This window comes from Fukomys damarensis, unplaced genomic scaffold (assembly GCF_012274545.1).
Source record: "Fukomys damarensis isolate Sample0158 unplaced genomic scaffold, DMR_v1.0_HiC HiC_scaffold_30, whole genome shotgun sequence".
NCBI classification, from domain to species: Eukaryota; Metazoa; Chordata; class Mammalia; order Rodentia; family Bathyergidae; genus Fukomys; species Fukomys damarensis.
Genome location: NW_022900942.1, coordinates 49,677,546 through 49,696,180, shown reverse-complemented (window position 1 = coordinate 49,696,180; position 18,635 = coordinate 49,677,546). Strand labels below are relative to the sequence as shown.

The 18,635-nt window shown below is 34.2% G+C and overlaps 1 protein-coding gene across 1 annotated transcript in view; it reads right to left on the bottom strand.

Moving 5' to 3' along the window:
- The window catches only part of Ccdc178 (coiled-coil domain containing 178), a 373,788-nt gene that overhangs the window by 352,539 nt on the left and 2,614 nt on the right, over window positions 1-18,635 (bottom strand). The window contains exon 2 of the mRNA XM_033757579.1: window positions 2,636-2,713. Coding sequence (XP_033613470.1) covers window positions 2,636-2,713 — 78 coding nt within the window. The remainder of the gene's footprint in view (window positions 1-2,635; window positions 2,714-18,635) is intronic.

The window sequence follows — 18,635 nt, the reverse complement described above, 5'->3', positions numbered from 1 at the left end:
TTAACTGAGAGCACAGAGTAATCATTGAGTTAGTTTTTATTTATAGAATACTGAAAATTTTAATATTATAATAATTTTATGATGATTGACAGAGAATTAGTAAAAGATCTGTTTGACATGTTTTAAAAAGTATTGTTACATTGACTACAGTATCCTAGAAATAAGCAAATATGATCTCACACAATAATCTTGTGCTGGCAATTAATGACAAGTCTTTTTAAAAGGCTGGTACATAATCAGGTTCAGTATATTATGCAACAAAGATTGCTTTGGATTTAAAACTTTAAAATTTGCCAAGACACATGAATAAACATGGAGATCAGATAATTCCTGCAGCTTAAAAACAGACATCTCAATGCTTTGCTTGAGGAGCTGGATTCTCTCTGTGTTTGGGTTGGTTGTTTTGCATGTAGAATAGAGAATTTAGTGATGTTATTGATGCCAAAAAATTGGAAGCTGATTTTAAGTGACAGTCACTATCAATATCATCACAAATATTTATTTTAATGTCATTTAAATACAAAAATCTTAAACTTGCTAACCGACCACATTTTAAAACACAATTTCTCATCCAAAGAGTTAGGCAGCTAGACATTTCCATTTCTTATGCATTGATAGAAATAATCTATTATCACAGAACACTTACATTTCACTAAGTTATTTGATATGCAGTGGTTTTTGAATATGTGTATTTCTTCTTTGCATGTAATGGGGGACAGCTAAGTCATTTTTAAAGTGATTAATTTTCAAGTTTTTGCTTACAAATCAGTATAGATTGGTCACTTTCTGTTCTAATGCAAAATCAATGAATGAGCCATTAGCTGTTCAAATTATGATTATAATTTATGCAAAATCTTTCAGTAATTATTTCAAATATTCAAACATAAGTTATGCACCAGCATGACTTGATTGCCATATCCGTACAAATTCTGTCCTTGAAAAAATTATTTTAAATGAATAACCTAGTCTATTTTGTTAATTTAAAATTAGAGTCAGTTTCTGCAAATGAAATATTTTTCACAAATAAGCTCTATGAAAACCAAATGTCATTTTAAAAATTAATATTGATGGGATAAAGATGGGCAGTTATTCAACTACTCATGAGTATGGTGACATGAGTAAAATTCTACCTATAATTAATAATTTTTCAAAAAATTAATTGTTCCACAATCTTACCCATGTTGAGTTAATAAATGACTACTTTGTGTTACAATCTTGGAGAAGACCTCGGTAATTTGATTATAGTCATGGCCCCCCAACAGTTTCCTCCTCCCAGCATTCATTTTTTTGTGATATGATTTTGCAGCATCTTACGTCAAAGGCTAGTTCTATGGGTTGAATACATTTTGTTGTCCCGGAATTGCAGGTTGAAATTTGGCCTACAGTTTAATCATGTTGAGAAGTTGTGGGAACTTTAAGTAGTGATTAGGTCATGAAGATGGAATAATGTGGTTCTCATCCATTGGATTAGTTACCTACTGTGCAGGAGTAGGTTATTAAAAAGCAAATTGCCCCTCTTTTTCACCTTGTCCATTCATGTCCGTTTATCCTTTTCTTTTTTTAGCCATGTTATGACACAACATGAAGCCCTCACCAGAAGCTGAGCAGATATGTTGGACCACTCAGACTCCAGAATGGTGAATCGAAATAAAGTCATATCCTTTAAAATTACTGATATTCTGTTACACAAAAGGAAGCCAACTAAGACAGGTAAAGTCTGCTCTTCTACCCTTGTACTCTCACCGGTCTTGTGATATGCACCAGTTCAGAGCAGTGGTCTGAAGAGCTCTTCTACAGTTTATCTTGAAACCGTGCCAAAGCATGAGCTCAAGACGCTAACTGCCTGCTGGAGTATGACACACAATATGGTATGGAATTGAGTCATCTACTTCCCCCAGCTAAGGCCCTTAGGCATAAGAAAGGGCATAGCTAAAATGAGCAAGATCAATAGTGGTGTTTAGTTTGCCTATGACTTCCTGCATGTGCACGAGTTAGCCATACCGCATCCACATGAGATCAGCCGAACCACTTAGCAGATGCATGTGTAAGTGAGATAAAATGAATGCCATGATTCCGTGTTCACCCACAGTTTCTGTGGTGAGTTACTGTCAATAGGACATGGGTAACTGATATAAAGAATATCTACTGTGCATAGTTAAAGTAGTGAAAGGTTGAATGCTTTGTTAAACATTGTTTTAAATCTCAGTATTCTCGTTCTCATTTTGCATGTTTATCTTCAGTGATAGTCTAGTGAAAGTTAAATAACCAGCTATGGATGGTAGTAAGCTCTAGCACCTCAGCCACATTCATACAACTGATGGAATGGTATTGAGAAGAAATATATACAGTGGATGACATGGACCATGAAAAGCTGACTCAAGTTTACCGTTGTGGTACTGCCTATAGCACAGTTCAGTAGTAACCGTAAAAGATATCGATTATCATTCAGACAGTGTGCTTTCCTTAAATTGACATGCATCTTTCTCTTGCCTCTCTTCCTTCATCCTAGTAAATTTGATTTAATGCCCCTGTGACCCTAGAAAAGAGTAGAATCTTATGCCTGCCACCTGCTGTGTCTTAAATTCTATTTACCTAAGATCTATTTTCAGAGAAAATCAACTTAGGATAAACATACCTTTTTTGGTCTGAGCATCTTCAGCAGAGGAGGAAATTGTCTTATTTTCCAGCATGACTATTAACAGTATTTTGAAACCTAATTAAAAAGACAATATTAAAATATCATAAATCAGAACTATATTTGATTTCACTAAAAATTATCAATTCAAGAACTGATATTGCAAAATATATCATAAATATATTAAAAATCAATAATAAATTATGTTGAAATGTGAGGAAATCCAACAATTTACTTTTCTTATTATAACCGCTATGATCCCATTAAGAATACCAAATATAAAAATTCTCACTAAAAAGGAATCTTTGATCCCCTGCATTGAGGGTGACTTAAACAAATTCCTGTCCTGAGAGCTAGGTAATTTAGCATGGGCCATGGGAACTCTGTTCAAAGCCCAGGAGAATTATGGAACCTGCAATGTTTTAATTTCATATGATTAAAAATTTAACCTTATTATCATAGCTTTTGTACCTTCTCTTGCGTCTCTTTTAAAACATTTTATTATGGAGAGGCATAAATATATACAAAGGTAGACAGAAAAGTATAATGGAGCTCTGTTTGGCCATTAGCCAATTTCAACTATTACCAACATATTGCTAATCTGATTTCTGTGTACCCATCCACTACCCTCTCTAACCTAGCCTTGATCAGGATTAAGCAAAGCTCAGATATCATTATATTTGTAAATATCTCAGGAATTTTAAAAGTCCTGCAATAATAATAATAATGTTATTAAACATACAATAATGTCTTAATATAACTAAACCAATAGTCTGTCCTCACATTTTTAATTGCCTCATTTTTCTTGCTTTTAAAAATTGTTTGAAGTAATGATAAAAAGGTCCACATATAACATTTATCTAAAATGTCTTTTAGTTTTCTTTTAATGTATGATTTCTCTCTTCCTCATTTTGCTTCCTGCAATTGATCTATGTGGCAATCAAATATTTTATCTATGGATATTTTCACATTTCTGACAGCCTCCCTAGGCTGTATTCTGTAAGTTCCTCTGTCACCTGTACTTCCTATAAATTGGCATTTATTGGAAATATAAACTGCTGAATAAAAAGACAATAATTCTATAAAAAAAAATGTCATGAAAATGGCCTCGTACATTTTAGACCTAGATCAATAAAGTTTAGAGCCTGGAAATCATCTAGCTCAATTTTTTATTCTACAAATCAGGAAATCTTGACTGAAATGAGTAAATTTATTCAGTGTCAAAGGACTTTTCAGATAGAAATGCTGTGAAAGAAAACACTGAATTTGAGGCCAATGCTTTATCAAATAAAAAATGTACTTTATGTACTTCATAAAGACCAATTTATAAAATGAAAAGAAGCTATTGAGAAAAGCATAATTAGATTTTACTTTATATCAACATTTTATTTTGCAATGAAGTGATGATTCTGGTTAAACATACAATTTTTCTTTCTTGTTCTATACAAAATTTCTGGAAAGTTAAATAGTAAGAATAAAATTAATTGCTCCAGTCGTATAGAACCCGATAAATTGGAAAACACTTCTACACACTATTACTTAGATGAAATCTGCTGATGTGTGTCTTTGAATCTTCATAAAAGCATGTAAGAATTAAAAAGGTAAGAAGGAACAACTGGCTCATGATCTGGTAGCAAACAGAAATCCAGATAGATGAGTCTAACATTGTTTTCCCATGAGCCATACGTGATCAGAGAGAGGCAACTGAGGGGCTAGGCAGTACTTGTGAATCTACCCAAAATTTCGGACACAGAAAATGAAATACCAATTCAGCCAAGTAGATATGCCCTGGAAAATTAACCCACTGCTAGGAATGACAGCCCAAAGTCTATGAATCAAAATAAAAGAGAAGTAAAGTCATTGAAGACTTACTTTAGACCAAAGCCTATCCTCAAATCATCTAGGTGACACAAAATCTGATCTGATGAGTGTAAAGCCAAGTATCTCCTGCCCTGCAGAAAGTTGCAGTAACCCAACACTCATAGTCAATAGATAACAAAATCAATGGAAACCAAAGACAACATAAACTAATGTATAAGTTCTCTACATAGTGAAAAGACCAAATAATGAACCCCTGGACAATGATGTTTAACATACTTCTAAATATAATATCAAGTTTTCAAATTTCCAAATTAAAAGTATGGAATTGATAGTATAGATTTGAGGCAAGCCCATTTAGGAATTCATGGACTGGAAACCACTGCTCCTGCAATTGCAAAATCCCAGGTTCAATTTAAAAACAGATTTGATGAGGCTGTAGGAATAATTAATGGAACAAAAAGCAAACTATACTGAATACAGCATGCAGTTATGAAACAGTTGAAATTTAGAATTTAGAAGTGAACCTAAAATTTGACACTTATATCCTTTACTTTTGGGACAAATGAATTGTTGCGCTTTTCCTTATTCTTTATCCATAAGTAAACAACAAATCTGAACATCAGATATAAAATAAACATAGAACTGATAGCTGGAGAGACCAGAAGCCTTGGACCAAAAACACAATGAGTTCATTAGTTTCTGATGTTATCTTTTTTCCATATATATTCCAAACTTGAAGCTGAAAAAGACATCAACAGCCTACAAATGTCAGCGAGTATTATAGATCAATAAAAGCTCCAACAAAACTGTGCTCTTACCAGTCAATGAACCAGGAAAGGGACAGGTCAATAAGAAAGAATATATTTAGACAATAAACTCTCTATTCTAGCCAAACATCCATGGAAAAATTGTGGTTCCAGAAGGACCGAATGGAAACCTACACTATATCAACTCTTGATAGGCTCTAATAAAGTATCCCAAATTTCCTCCTCTGGTGATGTCGGAGTGGCCAAGAAGGGATCTAGGACTTTCAACTCCTTGTTGGAGTCAACCTTCAGACCTCACCATCACCACAATCAAAGTATTGGTGGAGGACTTTGTGGGGAGCCTATACCTCCTTCTCTACCCAGTAGAAATGGGATGGCTTTTTTATTTTCCTCTAGGGTTAGGCCAAAGTAAGCTTAATGGTAAATCACAAGTTTCAACATAACCAAGCAATAATGAGCCCACATCCCTGGTACGGTGTCCGTGGAGGACATAGTGAGGGATAAGAAGGCACTCTTACTCTTCCCAGGCAAGGAGATATCTCAGTGGAGACCAAGTGGTGCGGAAATGAAATTCCCATTTCTACCCAGTAATAAGAGAGGTACAAAGTGCAAATGAAAACCAAATGAGCTATCTATACATCTAACAAAATGGATGAAATAAAAAATAGTTACAATTGAGTCACCTATAGTTGCTGGTTAAAATGTAAAAAGATACATCTTTCTGAAAACTAATTTTCAGTTCCTTTCAATACCAATGATGGGCATACCAATGCGACCCAGAAATTGCACTCTTAACACTTGTCCTAGAGAAAACATTTTCACTAAGAATCTTATACATGAATATTCTTAGCAGCTTCATTCCTAATAGTCAAACCTGCATACTCTCCAAAGGTCTTTCAGTGGATTAACGGTTAAACAAGCTGTGGTAGAGCTACACCATAGAATACAACCAAGCAGAAAAATAAAGAAGAAAGAGAAAAAGAAACAGACTATGCATTTATGTAAGTGAGCAATTGGATGAATGCAAAAATACAATGAGTGGAAAAAGCCAATGTCAAGAGGAAACACTACATGATTCTATTTATGTTCATGAGATGATAACTAGAAAACAAATTAGCAGTTGCCCTTGGCTAGAGATGGCAAACAAGTAACATCAGAGCATGCTGTGATGGTACAGTAGAGTATCTTGATTGTGTTGGTAATTGTACAAAGCTAAACATGACAAATTTCATTAAGTTATATGCAAATATCTACAGCTATTACTGCTGAAATTCAAAGAAGCTGTATGATTTGTATCAGTATAAATTTGGGTATACTATTCCTATGTTAAAGTTATATACAATGTTAACATAACATTGACGGATAGTGGGTGAAGGGGATATAGGACTTTCTATATTGCTTTGTAATATCTTATGAATCTAGTTACTTCAAAATAAAAAGTTTAAATGAAGTGATAATGAAAAAATGATAACTAGAAAACTCTTACACTTGTGGACATTAAGAAATGCAGTTTTGGGCCGGGGATTTAGCTCAGCAGTTCGGTGGCCTACCTTGCAAGCGCATAAAAAAAAAAAAAAAAAAAAAAAAAAAAAAAAAAAAAATTATAATAATCCATGTGAAAGGATTATCACACTGTAATATAGAAAATATATTGGACAATGATCACGAATATACACTTATCATAACGTGGAACGCAACCACAGCACCAAAGGAGATGACGGGGAGGAGGGAGAAAGATGTGTTAGGCTGTTCTGAGAAGTCCTCTTTGCAGGAGTGACATCTGACTGTGAGGAACTGAAAGAATGTGCCAAAAGACGACAGGGAGAAGTTATCCAGGAATAGCTGAGAGATGTGAAGGTGCGAAGGCAGGAATGAGCTTACAGTGACCCAGAAATAGCAACAGAAAAATAATTATTAATTCTAGAAACAATTCTAATGCAAAAATGTAAGTTAACAACAAAAGGTCTGTTGCATTCTAGGGACATTCAGCGTATTCTATCACTGTGGCTCAGTCTCGCCTACCTAAAAACCTTCAGGCTGCTTCAATCGGTCAGGGAGAGCTTGTTATTTTGCTAATGAGGGAAAATCTCAAGTCTTTCGCAGCTCTTTCCTGAGAACTTCTTTTTGCCAACTTTTAGCTCATAATACAGCTGAGATTTCAAATTGAATATACTGATTCAAACAAACATTATATCAAACAGTCTAATATATAGCTTCTATAGCCATACAGTAAGTTAAACATAGCAAATAAAGGGCGCAGACCGGCAGAAATTATAGGCACAGTGCTGACCCAGGTGCATAGTTACAGATTTGAAAGAAGAGTCATCCAACCATATGGAGATTAACAATCTAAAATATCTAAGCTAGGTTCCCATTACATTAGTTCCCCGATTGCTCCAGAGGAGAGAATTTCAGTTTAAGCCAAAACAAACAAAAAACAAAAACCTACAACATAAAGGGCACCATCTGTAAGAAAAGTGGAAATACAGGGACTTAAGTGCTGTCAGCATTCTCTGTGCTTTGGCCCCGATTCTGTCCTCATAGTCATTTTAGCTCTCTTTCTACAACTTGACTTCTGAATGTTTTGGTCATTTGGGCTGCTTAAAAAAATCCTGATCATTTTATTTAACTTCAGCCATTCGTTAACTCTTTAGTAATTTTTAGCATTCATCTCGTTTACAAAATATAATAAAACAATACAGTGAACATTGGTGCCATCCAACAGAAAGGCAACTCATAAACACATTACAAATATTACAGTGTGTTCTGACCCATTTTGTTAACTATATCTACCACCACATAACTTCTAGAAGTTCTTCAGCATCAAAATAACCACGAAAGGTAAGCATTTTGAATCAATTCCTGACATGAAGGCAGCCATGACAGCACAACTAGAGATACAAACGAAGACTTCCAGAAGTATTTCAGAAAGTGGCAAGAAGGAAAGGATACTTGCATTTGAAAGAAGGGGGGATTTATTTGAGGGAGTTAATGGCTATGTGTCACTTACCTTAATCAATTGTTTTAAACATTCACTGGGTCCTTTGATCATACCTCATATATCGCTATATATCTTATTTTGGGAACAAAGAAAGTAGGATAATCTGTGTCCTCAAAGATTAATCAGTTTAACTAGATATTGTACATTTGGGGTAATAGCAAGGAAGTTTTATGCAAGGCTCAGAAGTTACATATTCAGGAGCCAATAAACTTTGCCTAGATACACATTTATCACCCCTCACTTCTTTTTTTTTCTTTCATTGAGCTTATTGGTACATGTTAGGTACACAGTACAGTTACATTCATCATTGGGATCTTGTATCTTTACAGGACAGGTCTTGGTTCTCATTTTTTCCCCTTGTCCCTGCCCTCCCTTCACCCCCTCCTCCCTTCCCTATTTACAAACACTTTATTTCCATTTTTTCATTTTCTCATATTTTTTTCTTTTCCCTTGTTACATTTCCCCTACACCACTCATTTCTTATCGCATAGCTACGTTCTGTCCATAACCATCACCATGCAAGCCATATCCATCCATCCTGCCATCCCTTTGTGGGGTTTCATCTCTGCCTTTAATTAGGTCCCTATCTAACATAAAATCTTTTATTTCTCACTGTAAAACACTTACTTTCATTGTCGCCCCTGTACTTGCATAACTTAGAATCATAGCACACTTAATATTTCTAGAATAATTTCATACATGTACACTTTTGCCATTGGATTATGAGGCTTAGAGGGCAAGAACATTGACTATTTTTTAAATAATCAAAGCTCAACTGATTAAAAAAATTTAAAAAATAATTTAGTACTTATTTGTATTAAGAAGATGATGAATAGTGGGAAATTTTCTGATAAAGTATAATCTTGAAAGTCAGGGTTTCATAAAACAAATTAAAATAATTGACTCTTTCAAAAAATTTTAAAGAGTTTGAAGATGTAAAATTTTCTCAAGATTTCTAAAGTTGTATAATGTTGCCTTGAAAATAGACAGAAATTTTATTTATTATTAAAGTATAAGTTAGTATTCTAATCACAGATTCTAAGGAACACATTTTAATTTTCAAGATGCAATCACTATGATCTATTTCTGATAATCATTTCAAATTATTTTATTCATTAAAAAAAATGTTTGCCAAACAAAGCCGAAATGATAAAAACAGATGGTGATACTAAGCATGTAGCTATCAAGTATTAACTTTCATTTTAACCCAAATTTCAAAATGTTAACAATCATATTGGAGAAAATTAATAATGGAAAACAATATAAATCATACCTTGAAAGCTGCTTTCACAAAAAAACATTTTCTAATAATTATTTCTATTATAGAGTAATTGATTATTTTGTAACAATGTTCAAAGTAGGCAAAATAGTAAAGAAAATCATAAAAAGTAGGTAGTTCCACATCTTTCTTACACATACTTATAATAATTTCTTTTATAAATCTTTAAACTCTATCACTGTTTCCTAATCATTCCTTTCATGAAGTTCTATTGACTTTACTATGTCGTATTACATCCAATAGATTAGCATTAATATGCATTAAATCTTACATCTCATGGTTTTTCTAAAGCCAAGCACATCTTTAGAAAGATTAAATATCATCTTTCTCATACAAATCAAATTAGCAGTGAAAGAGTCAGTTCTACAAGTTTTCACAAAGACATCTCATATTGTATTCAGAATTTGTCAAGAAAAGTCTGAGCCTTTCACTTCTGGTAATTAGTTGAGACTTAAAGAATAACAAGCAATTCAAATGAGTTTTTATGCTGTTAAATTATCTCATAGGTCAATATCATATATTACCTTATTATTTCACCTCTGAGTTACATCAAAAAAAATTTACAGTTAAATAAGTATACCAATAATCATTTACATTTTCTGATAAAATATGAAGTATTAAATTGTTCATATTTAATAAGTACTTTTCAATTCAAATGTAAAATAACACGTTATTATAAACTTGAAGTTTCCAAATTCTCGTGTAAGAAATAACTCTGACAATTTCATCTTCAGAATTAAGGATTATTTTAATCTTACATCATTGCCTTTTCTCTTTTACTTTCCTTTTTAGTTTTATTTTAGGATTCCCTATTTTTAATGTTCATACAGAGATTTCTTTAACTGAAATACCCAATAGTTTCTCTGGTGTGAAAAACTATAATAGTACACAGGATCCTAATGAGATAATTAATCATGTGAAATAGGAAGTAAAGGGCTAAAGGTGTAGGGAAAGTGGGAAGGGTGGGGGAAAGGTAATAAGGGAAAAGAAAAAAAAATATGAGAAACTGAAAAAATGGAAATAAAGTGTTTGTAAATGGGGAGAGGAGGAAGGGGTGAAGGGAGGGCAGGCACAAGGGGAAAAATGAGAACCAAGACCTGTCATGTAAAGGTACAGAATCCCAATAATGAATGTAACTGTATTGTATACCTAGATTGTACTAATAAACTCAATAAAAAGAAAAAAACAACTTCCCACAGAGAAAAAAAAAATACTGTCATTGCATTATATCACTTTTGTTCCTCAAGTAACGTGCCTTTCAGTTCTACTTTTTTCTTAGAGCATAAATGACAATTTCTTGAATACTTCTGTGTATTTCTGCTAGATATTTTAGGAAATGCAAGAAAATGCTAAGACATAACCCCTGCCCTCCAGAATTTTTATTTATTAGGAAATATTACAAACTCATGAAATACCCAGAGTTTTTCTACCCAAGCAAAACAAAACTGATAGTTGTACTTAAAACACACCACATATTTATCTACTCCTCATAAAAATGCATGGGCCCTGTTCTGCAATGGTGACCTCAGAGCACTGAGCAGTTAACCACTTGCTAGGGTTCTGCAGCTGGGAAATGGAAACACAGATTCTACCTGGTGTGTGTCTCCAATATGCTTGCTACAGAGATCGGGGAGTGAGGAACATTATAACCAGCATCCCTGGAATGAAATGAAAATAAGAAAAGAGTTCTCAGAACCCTTAATATGCTACTGTGGCAGTAAAAGTTTTAATTAAGAATAACATGTATAGCATTTCCCAATTTTTAATATGCAAGTCTCATTGAATGAAATGAGAGAAAATGATTACAAAGCCTCTGCTTGAGAATATAGAATTAATCTCAAAAATGAAACAGATTAAAAGCTCAAGTTTAAAAGAAAAAGACACAACTAGATATATTTATACAGAAATAAAATGAGAAAGGCCTGAGTATGACACCAAAAGCAAAATAATTTGTAGCTGCCATAAAAATATGAAGCAGTTCAGCTCTTTTTCAAAAAAAAGCAGGAAAAGATACCTGCAACAGGAATATAAAGCATTTTGGCTACAAAATATAGTTAGAAAAACTAGCAAGAGAAAAATAAAATATTCAAACAGAAAACTTGAACAAGTGACCTAGAACTGGTTGGTCATCCTTACATTAGGGAGAGAGAGAGAGAGAGAGAGAGAGGGAGGGAGGGAGAGAGAGAGAGAGAGAGAGAGAGAGAGAGAATAGAAATATGATGAGTCTTTAGTGACCAATAATAATGTGAAACATTTTTACAGAAATTATAACACAGTAAAGTAACAGAGAACAGAGTTGAGCTATTGCAGAGTAAAATGTAGGAGAGAGATGCAAACTACAAAGCAGCAGCTCATGAGCAATGGCATTTAGGCTGTGAATGAATATCTTACCTGAGTCCTACAAAGGAAATAAAATAATATATAATATAAATATGATACATCTGTCTTTGAGAAAGGAACCCATACGTCTTTTAAAAGGACTTCTTTAAGTTCAAGTAACTTGTCCACATGAAATAACAAATATAAAGAAAAAGATCTATCTCATGTAAATTCTATCTATTCCGGTAACCATGTTGTAATCTTCACTAGTCATTCAAAATAAAGGACATAGAAAATTTGCAACCCAGCAAACCAGAGATGCTGCTGCTTGACAGAAGTAAGCTTAAACTTGGGATTGCATTGCTGTTAGAGGTAGTTTATATGTGCCATTGTTCAGCCATTCAGTAGAAAAAGATAAGTACCTTCTTGCTGTAAAATTATTTTCTCTCCCATGTAAGATAAAAACCGCATTATTGGGCCAGGGATTTAGCTCAGCAGTTCAGTGGCCTGCCTTGCAAGTGCCAGGACCCAAGTTCAATATCCGATACCAAAAAAACAAAAAACAAAAAAAACAAAACAAAAACGACAATGTGTTATTAATGCACATTTAGTATTTGTTTAGATAATCATGACACACAATAAAGCATAGCTAATATTGATTCATAAACTGGACTTAACTGTAATCATTTCCTGATAGACCTGTGCTTCATAAAATTATATGCCAAAAAGGTTATATTTCTCTGCAAAATCAAAAACAGCTTTGCTAAAGCAAAAGTCTATCATAATAGCTACTAAATCTAAACATAATAAACCTATTTCAAATTTTATTTATTCTCAGACATCATTTTTACAATGTATAACCTCTCAGTAGTAAATATTTGGAAAATACCATGAAGCACTTTCGATTAAAGATTTTTGTATCTTAATTACTCTAATGTGTGTACCGAGATTGTGGTAGAGACAATACCATGTGTTCATCACACATTTTTTCTTCTTCCTGGGCTCATGGAGAAACTATGTCTGCCAACAGCTCTTAAAGACAGTTTCAGACAATATAACTGGAGTTTGGGCCATTTGAAAGAGAGTTGATCTTGACCTCAGAGACATTCTGTCTGCTCCTGCTGCTGTCTTCTCCTTCCCTTCCCCCTTCCAACCTTGGTATCCATGTGTTCTACACCGTTCCTGACAGAAGCTGGATCCCTGGACCAAGGCTCAAAGCAGACACACAAAGGACAGCTGCCTTGCCTGCATCACTGTGATATCATCAGAAAAGTCTTCTGTTTTGTTAAGCCATTGAGATTTTAGAACTTTTACACAGTATATTCTAATCTGGTCTAACAGAACTTTGCACTATTAAATTGATTGACTGAAAGTATCAATCAGAACCTTAAAATCATAATCATTTAAAAATGACCCAGAGCAGTAATTAATATGCAATGGAAATGGGTCAAATGATTCACTATCCTCAAAACCAAAAAATCAAGTCCACATAAGTAAAATGTAAGTGTTTACACTTCTAACAGAGTAGTAATAGAATGTGGAAAATAAGCCATTTATATTTTCAGAGGCTTTCTCTGTGTTGACAGCTAAGAGAACTTCCTGTATAGTAAAACCTTTGTGGCAGTAATAGTTTTAGTTAAGAATAACATGTATCCTGATCAATTTTTAATACAGAAGCCTCAGTGAATGGACTTAGAGGAAATGATTACAATGTATAGTAAAACCTTTCACATTTTCTTTGGAATATTTGAAGTAAACACATTCTCAGTTATAAATATCATTATTTTTTCAAGTTTAAAAAAGATTTTTCAGAGAAATGAGGTATATTCCAGTGATTTCATGTCTGGTCATTTGTATATCACCATCATGGCTCTCGTTATGTTAACTTATTTATCAGTGGTATTACTCAAGCCAAGATACACCAATTCATATTTTAATAATGTATTTTCTTCTATATACTTAAAGAAGGACATAGCGATTATAACGTAAGTTTTCATGTACAGTCAAACTGATCTTGTTACTGCAGCAAAATAAGTACTCCAGTTAGAAACTACTCTTACAATTTTTAGGTAATTTGCCTGTGATCCCCCAACTCACCCAAAGGCATTTTAATCTCATAACAAGACTTGGTAGTTATTTGTCTCAAGGTTATGGGCCTAGAGAAAAGCAGAAGCGGTCTGAAATCTCTTTGATCCTTAACTCCTAGTACATCCTGGAGAGGAGTAAGGCTATTCAGCAAGTGGGCAGAAGTTTTCCCTAAGATCTGGGATGAAAGAAGTCAGTGAGACCAAGGAGGCTATGGTAGTAACAGAGGAGGTGACCAGACTTCAGGGGGCTGACTGTTGGGTGCACTTAGGCTCCTCACACACATGAGGACTCCCATCCACACCTGTGCTCCTGGTGGTTCCAAGCCAAACGAGTAGCTCAAGAAGTCCATAAGAAGACTGGGTCTTTCACCAGACAACACATGGCAAGAGAGTCCTAGGTGGGGACAGGGACTACACTCGACAGAGGGAGGCAAAGGCAAAGAAATTTTGCCAAGAAAAAAGTTTGACTGGGTATAAGGCTGGGACAGAGGCAGGAGTGAGGCCAAGACTTAAAAGTTTTGACTTAAAGAAAAGTTTTGAAGGGTGGATTCGTAACACAAATCAATGTGTGGGCTAAGATCCAAACTTTCTATACCAGTAGCAGCATATTTGAAGTCGAACTTAACTACGCATTTTCTAGCAGAATTTTTCTAGGGAAACTATGAGTTTATGTAAAGAAGGCATACTATATTTCTCCAGTATTTTTGTAATTTAGTACTAATCTGTCATGCTTTCCACATTCACATTTACATACAAACACACACACACACACACACACGCACGCACGCACGCACACATTCCTCAAAACACTGCTTCTAGGCTCACAAACCTGTAAGGTCTCTTGCTTCAATTTACAAACTCTGGACACCTCAGCAATAAATAAACAAATACATTTTGAGAAGTATATCCAGTAACTTAATGGAAGAAGTACTGAACCTAACAACGGGGGAAGCATTTTCTGTATCCTGTTCTACCTGTAAATTGCTTATGCTTAGCAAAATAAAGTATAGCAAATACCTTGGTTAAATTACATAGATTTGTCCACCATTAAAATAATTTTCTTAAAGATACAATCAAGCACCTGCCTTCAGTTTTTTTCAAGTCTACAATCAGTTGAAGAACTGAATACCGAACACTTAGTTACATTTATTGAAGTGATATTAAGGTATACAAAATAAATTTTCTATAGACTTAAAGGAAAATTTCAGCTGTTGTATAAATGCAGAAAAGCTGTGTGGTAAGGCAGCATGCTTTCACAACCTTTAGAAGCACCCATCATATATGTTCTTGGAGTTGAATTTACCAGTGTTCTTGTTGTTCATGTGTGTTCTGCTTTCTTAAAATCTTCAGAGTGTGCTGTGCTTACCTCAGTAGAGACGACAATGTTCATGGACTCTACTATATATATGACCTAACTATATTTTGATACTGCAAATACCACCATAAATGGGTAAATGTAAGATTACTCTTCTGAAAATGTTTCCTATGTGTCTCGACTTTCAAATTCCTCAAATACAATATACAGAGCGGGGGATTTAGCTCAGTGGTTCTGCCACCCTCCTTTAAAGCCCAAGGACCTGAGTTTGATCCCTGGTACCCAAAACAAACAAACAAACAAAACAAAAAAATACAGTCTTCAGAAAGATTCTATATTATTTCTAAAACAATGATTTTTTTGTGCTCATGATACTATAAGTAGGAAAACAAAAAGGAGTTTTCTGCTTTAAAATATAGTTATTAGGTATTTCTAGCTACATTAAGAATAACATATGGTTTCAATTTGGGGAAAAAATCTGCCTTAATCAGAAAGATGGATAATAACAACTATTCCAAAGTTGTATTTATAGAAAAAAGAAATGATATAATGTTTAACATTAGTTTAGAAATATTCTTCTAAGTCATTACATTTTATCCTTCTAGTCCTTTATCTAAAGTCCTTAGAGGGTTTAAAGGCTAGATAAACTGAGAGGAATTCTGAGTTTTCCCAACAAGGTTATTTCTAACATACTATTGAGAATGGTTGCTTCGGACTGATATTTCTTCTTTTGCAAAAAGGTATCCATACATTGGCTCAGAGTCTCCAGAGTGGGTCAGAGTTGTGTGCATCCGAAGTTCCTAAATGATCTTCCTCAAAATGGGAACTACGGAATTAACATGGAGCATACATTGCTGAAATAGAAAGCATTCTAATTTGTAAGACTTCCCAAATTAAAGTTTGGTCAAACTGGAAAGTCCAACTCTACATTAAATATGACCTCAGCCCAAGGTCCTAGTGTTTTTACCTCCTAGAGGTCTTCAAGAACTAAATTACATGCCAACTCCCTAGTCATTTTACATTTCTCCTCTTCCGTTCTTTGCCAGAACCCTAGATATCTAAAGAGGAGGGAAACACAATGCTAAAACTAATTAGAACATAAAGAATCAGGTGAAGTTTGACATTGATGCTTTATGTTCTCTACCTATAGCTTCAAGCTGTTAGTTTAGAAAATTTAATAAAATGTTGACGGTTCCTGTTACATGTTTCATTCTAAACAACAATGCATCTAAAGACCTTCCTACTCCACATCTGGCCAATAATTCCATAGCAGTATCTTATCTTTATAGAAAGGATTACTTTCCTATGCGCATTATAAAGAAAATGAGAACAGTTATCACAAATAAGGTTAGTATTGTGCTGCAGGGAAAAAAGTGGCATCTTTACTAATGCTTGCATTACTAAATTATTTTTAAATATAAAGATTTAGATTCTTTTTTAATTCCTAGGATTTATAAAAGATAACAATGTGAGAAATATTCAATATATTTTCTAGAAATTATAAACTTTAAATAGTAATTGATTTGAATTATTAATGTTCAATATAGAAATCAAAATCCATCCAACGATACAGCACTTGAGAAATGTTAGATCAGACTGGAAAATTAAAATTCCCACTAATTTCCTATTGTTCTTAAATTGACAGTTAAGGAAAACAGGTTTTGTGTGCTGCAAAATAAGCCAAAGATATAAATAAAAATAAATAAAAAATAGTACCTCATAAGAAATCTGCACTTCGTGAAATAACAGACAAATAGAGTGCAAATGTTTAGCCATCTGGAGAATAAGAAAATCAGAAGTAATAAGCAGCATTGGGAATTTATTACAAAGAAATTATGCCAAGAGCTTCTTATAGCCATTTTCTATGGAAATGTTCAAATTAGTGGGCAAAGAAATACACTTCATGCTACATATTTGAACCCTACTGGTATAATTTTATACATGATCTCTTAGCATAATATTTTCTAACTAATCTAAATTAGCATGGCTATAAATGCTGTCATACTGATGCAAATTTGCTAGCACGCTGCAAAGATCCAATCACAATGAATGGCATAGTTTGATGGGATTGTCTAGAGCCAGAGGGATATGATATTGGGACTTCTATGATATTGTCATACTGAATTGCAAGAAATTAATAAATTTGAAAGTAACAGAGGTACCACAAAGATATAAAGGGGAGGGAGGAAAGGAGAGGGGATAATGAAAATTATACCAGGCAAAGAAACAAGCAAGAGTTCAGCATCACCATACTTCAGGGGTACACAGTGCAATCTGAAAGGGCTATGATTATCATAGCCACTTTGATATTTCTACTCATATTTCCTACTTTAGAGTCTATGTGGAAGAGGGGGAAGAGGAACACGAGGAAAAATAACTAAAAAGGTTCTTTCCCATTGATGTGACCTCTCAAAACTTTCCCTCACTTTTTAATATTTCAGACATCAAATTTCATTATCAAGTGCTATTTTTCTTGGTGCAACATGGAATGCAGAAATTACATATTTTTCCTTTGAATCCATAATTCCTGCCACATGTGATGTGTTTGAACAGAATTGTGGAAAAACTAACCTGTCCTCAGGAGCTATGTAGAGAACATCTCAATCACAGTTCCTGGGGACAGTTTGGTTTTTCCACTAGGGAAAAAATGGAATAATATTCTCATTTACACAAAAAAAATAACAGAAAGAAAAACACTAGTCTACCTTGTCTACTGAACATCTTATTCACTATCAACACAGGGATATTCTTATAGCTTATTTCCATATGAACTGTACCCTCTTGATTATGTTCTTTCACTGTCTTCATTTGGTCAACCCCTCTGTATTCTGCTCTCTGACTTAACATTCACTGGCATCTCATCCATTTCACTGGATTATGGTTAAATCCAACACGTTTCTAGCATCTAACGCAAGGGTGGATCCCATCAGTTCATACAAAAAGATCTTCTCAGCTGTACCTCAACATCCTGTAGGTACCCAGAAAAGGAGGCGAGAGGACAACAGTTGTAGGTATACCCTAACATAAAATAGACTAAGATAGTAAAAAAACAAAAAAAGTGGAAAGTTACCAGGTGTTTTAGCAAAAGAACATAGCTTTATAGCTCTTCTTTCTTTCTTTTTTTTGTGTGTGTTTTTTGTTTTTTGTTTTTTTGTTTTTTGAAACAGGGTCTCACTATGTAGTTGAGACTGACTGACCTGGAGCTCACTATGCAGCCCAGGCTGGTCTCAAACTCACAGCAATCCTCCTGCCTCAGCCTCACGAGTGCTGGGATTCCAGGCATGCTCCATCACACCCAGCTCATAGATTTTAAATCTACTAGATATGGGATTAAATTCCAAGGCCTCCTTACCAGCTAGATGACTTTTGGAAGAATATTTAATCTTCTTTGAGCTTCAGTCTTTCCCTTAG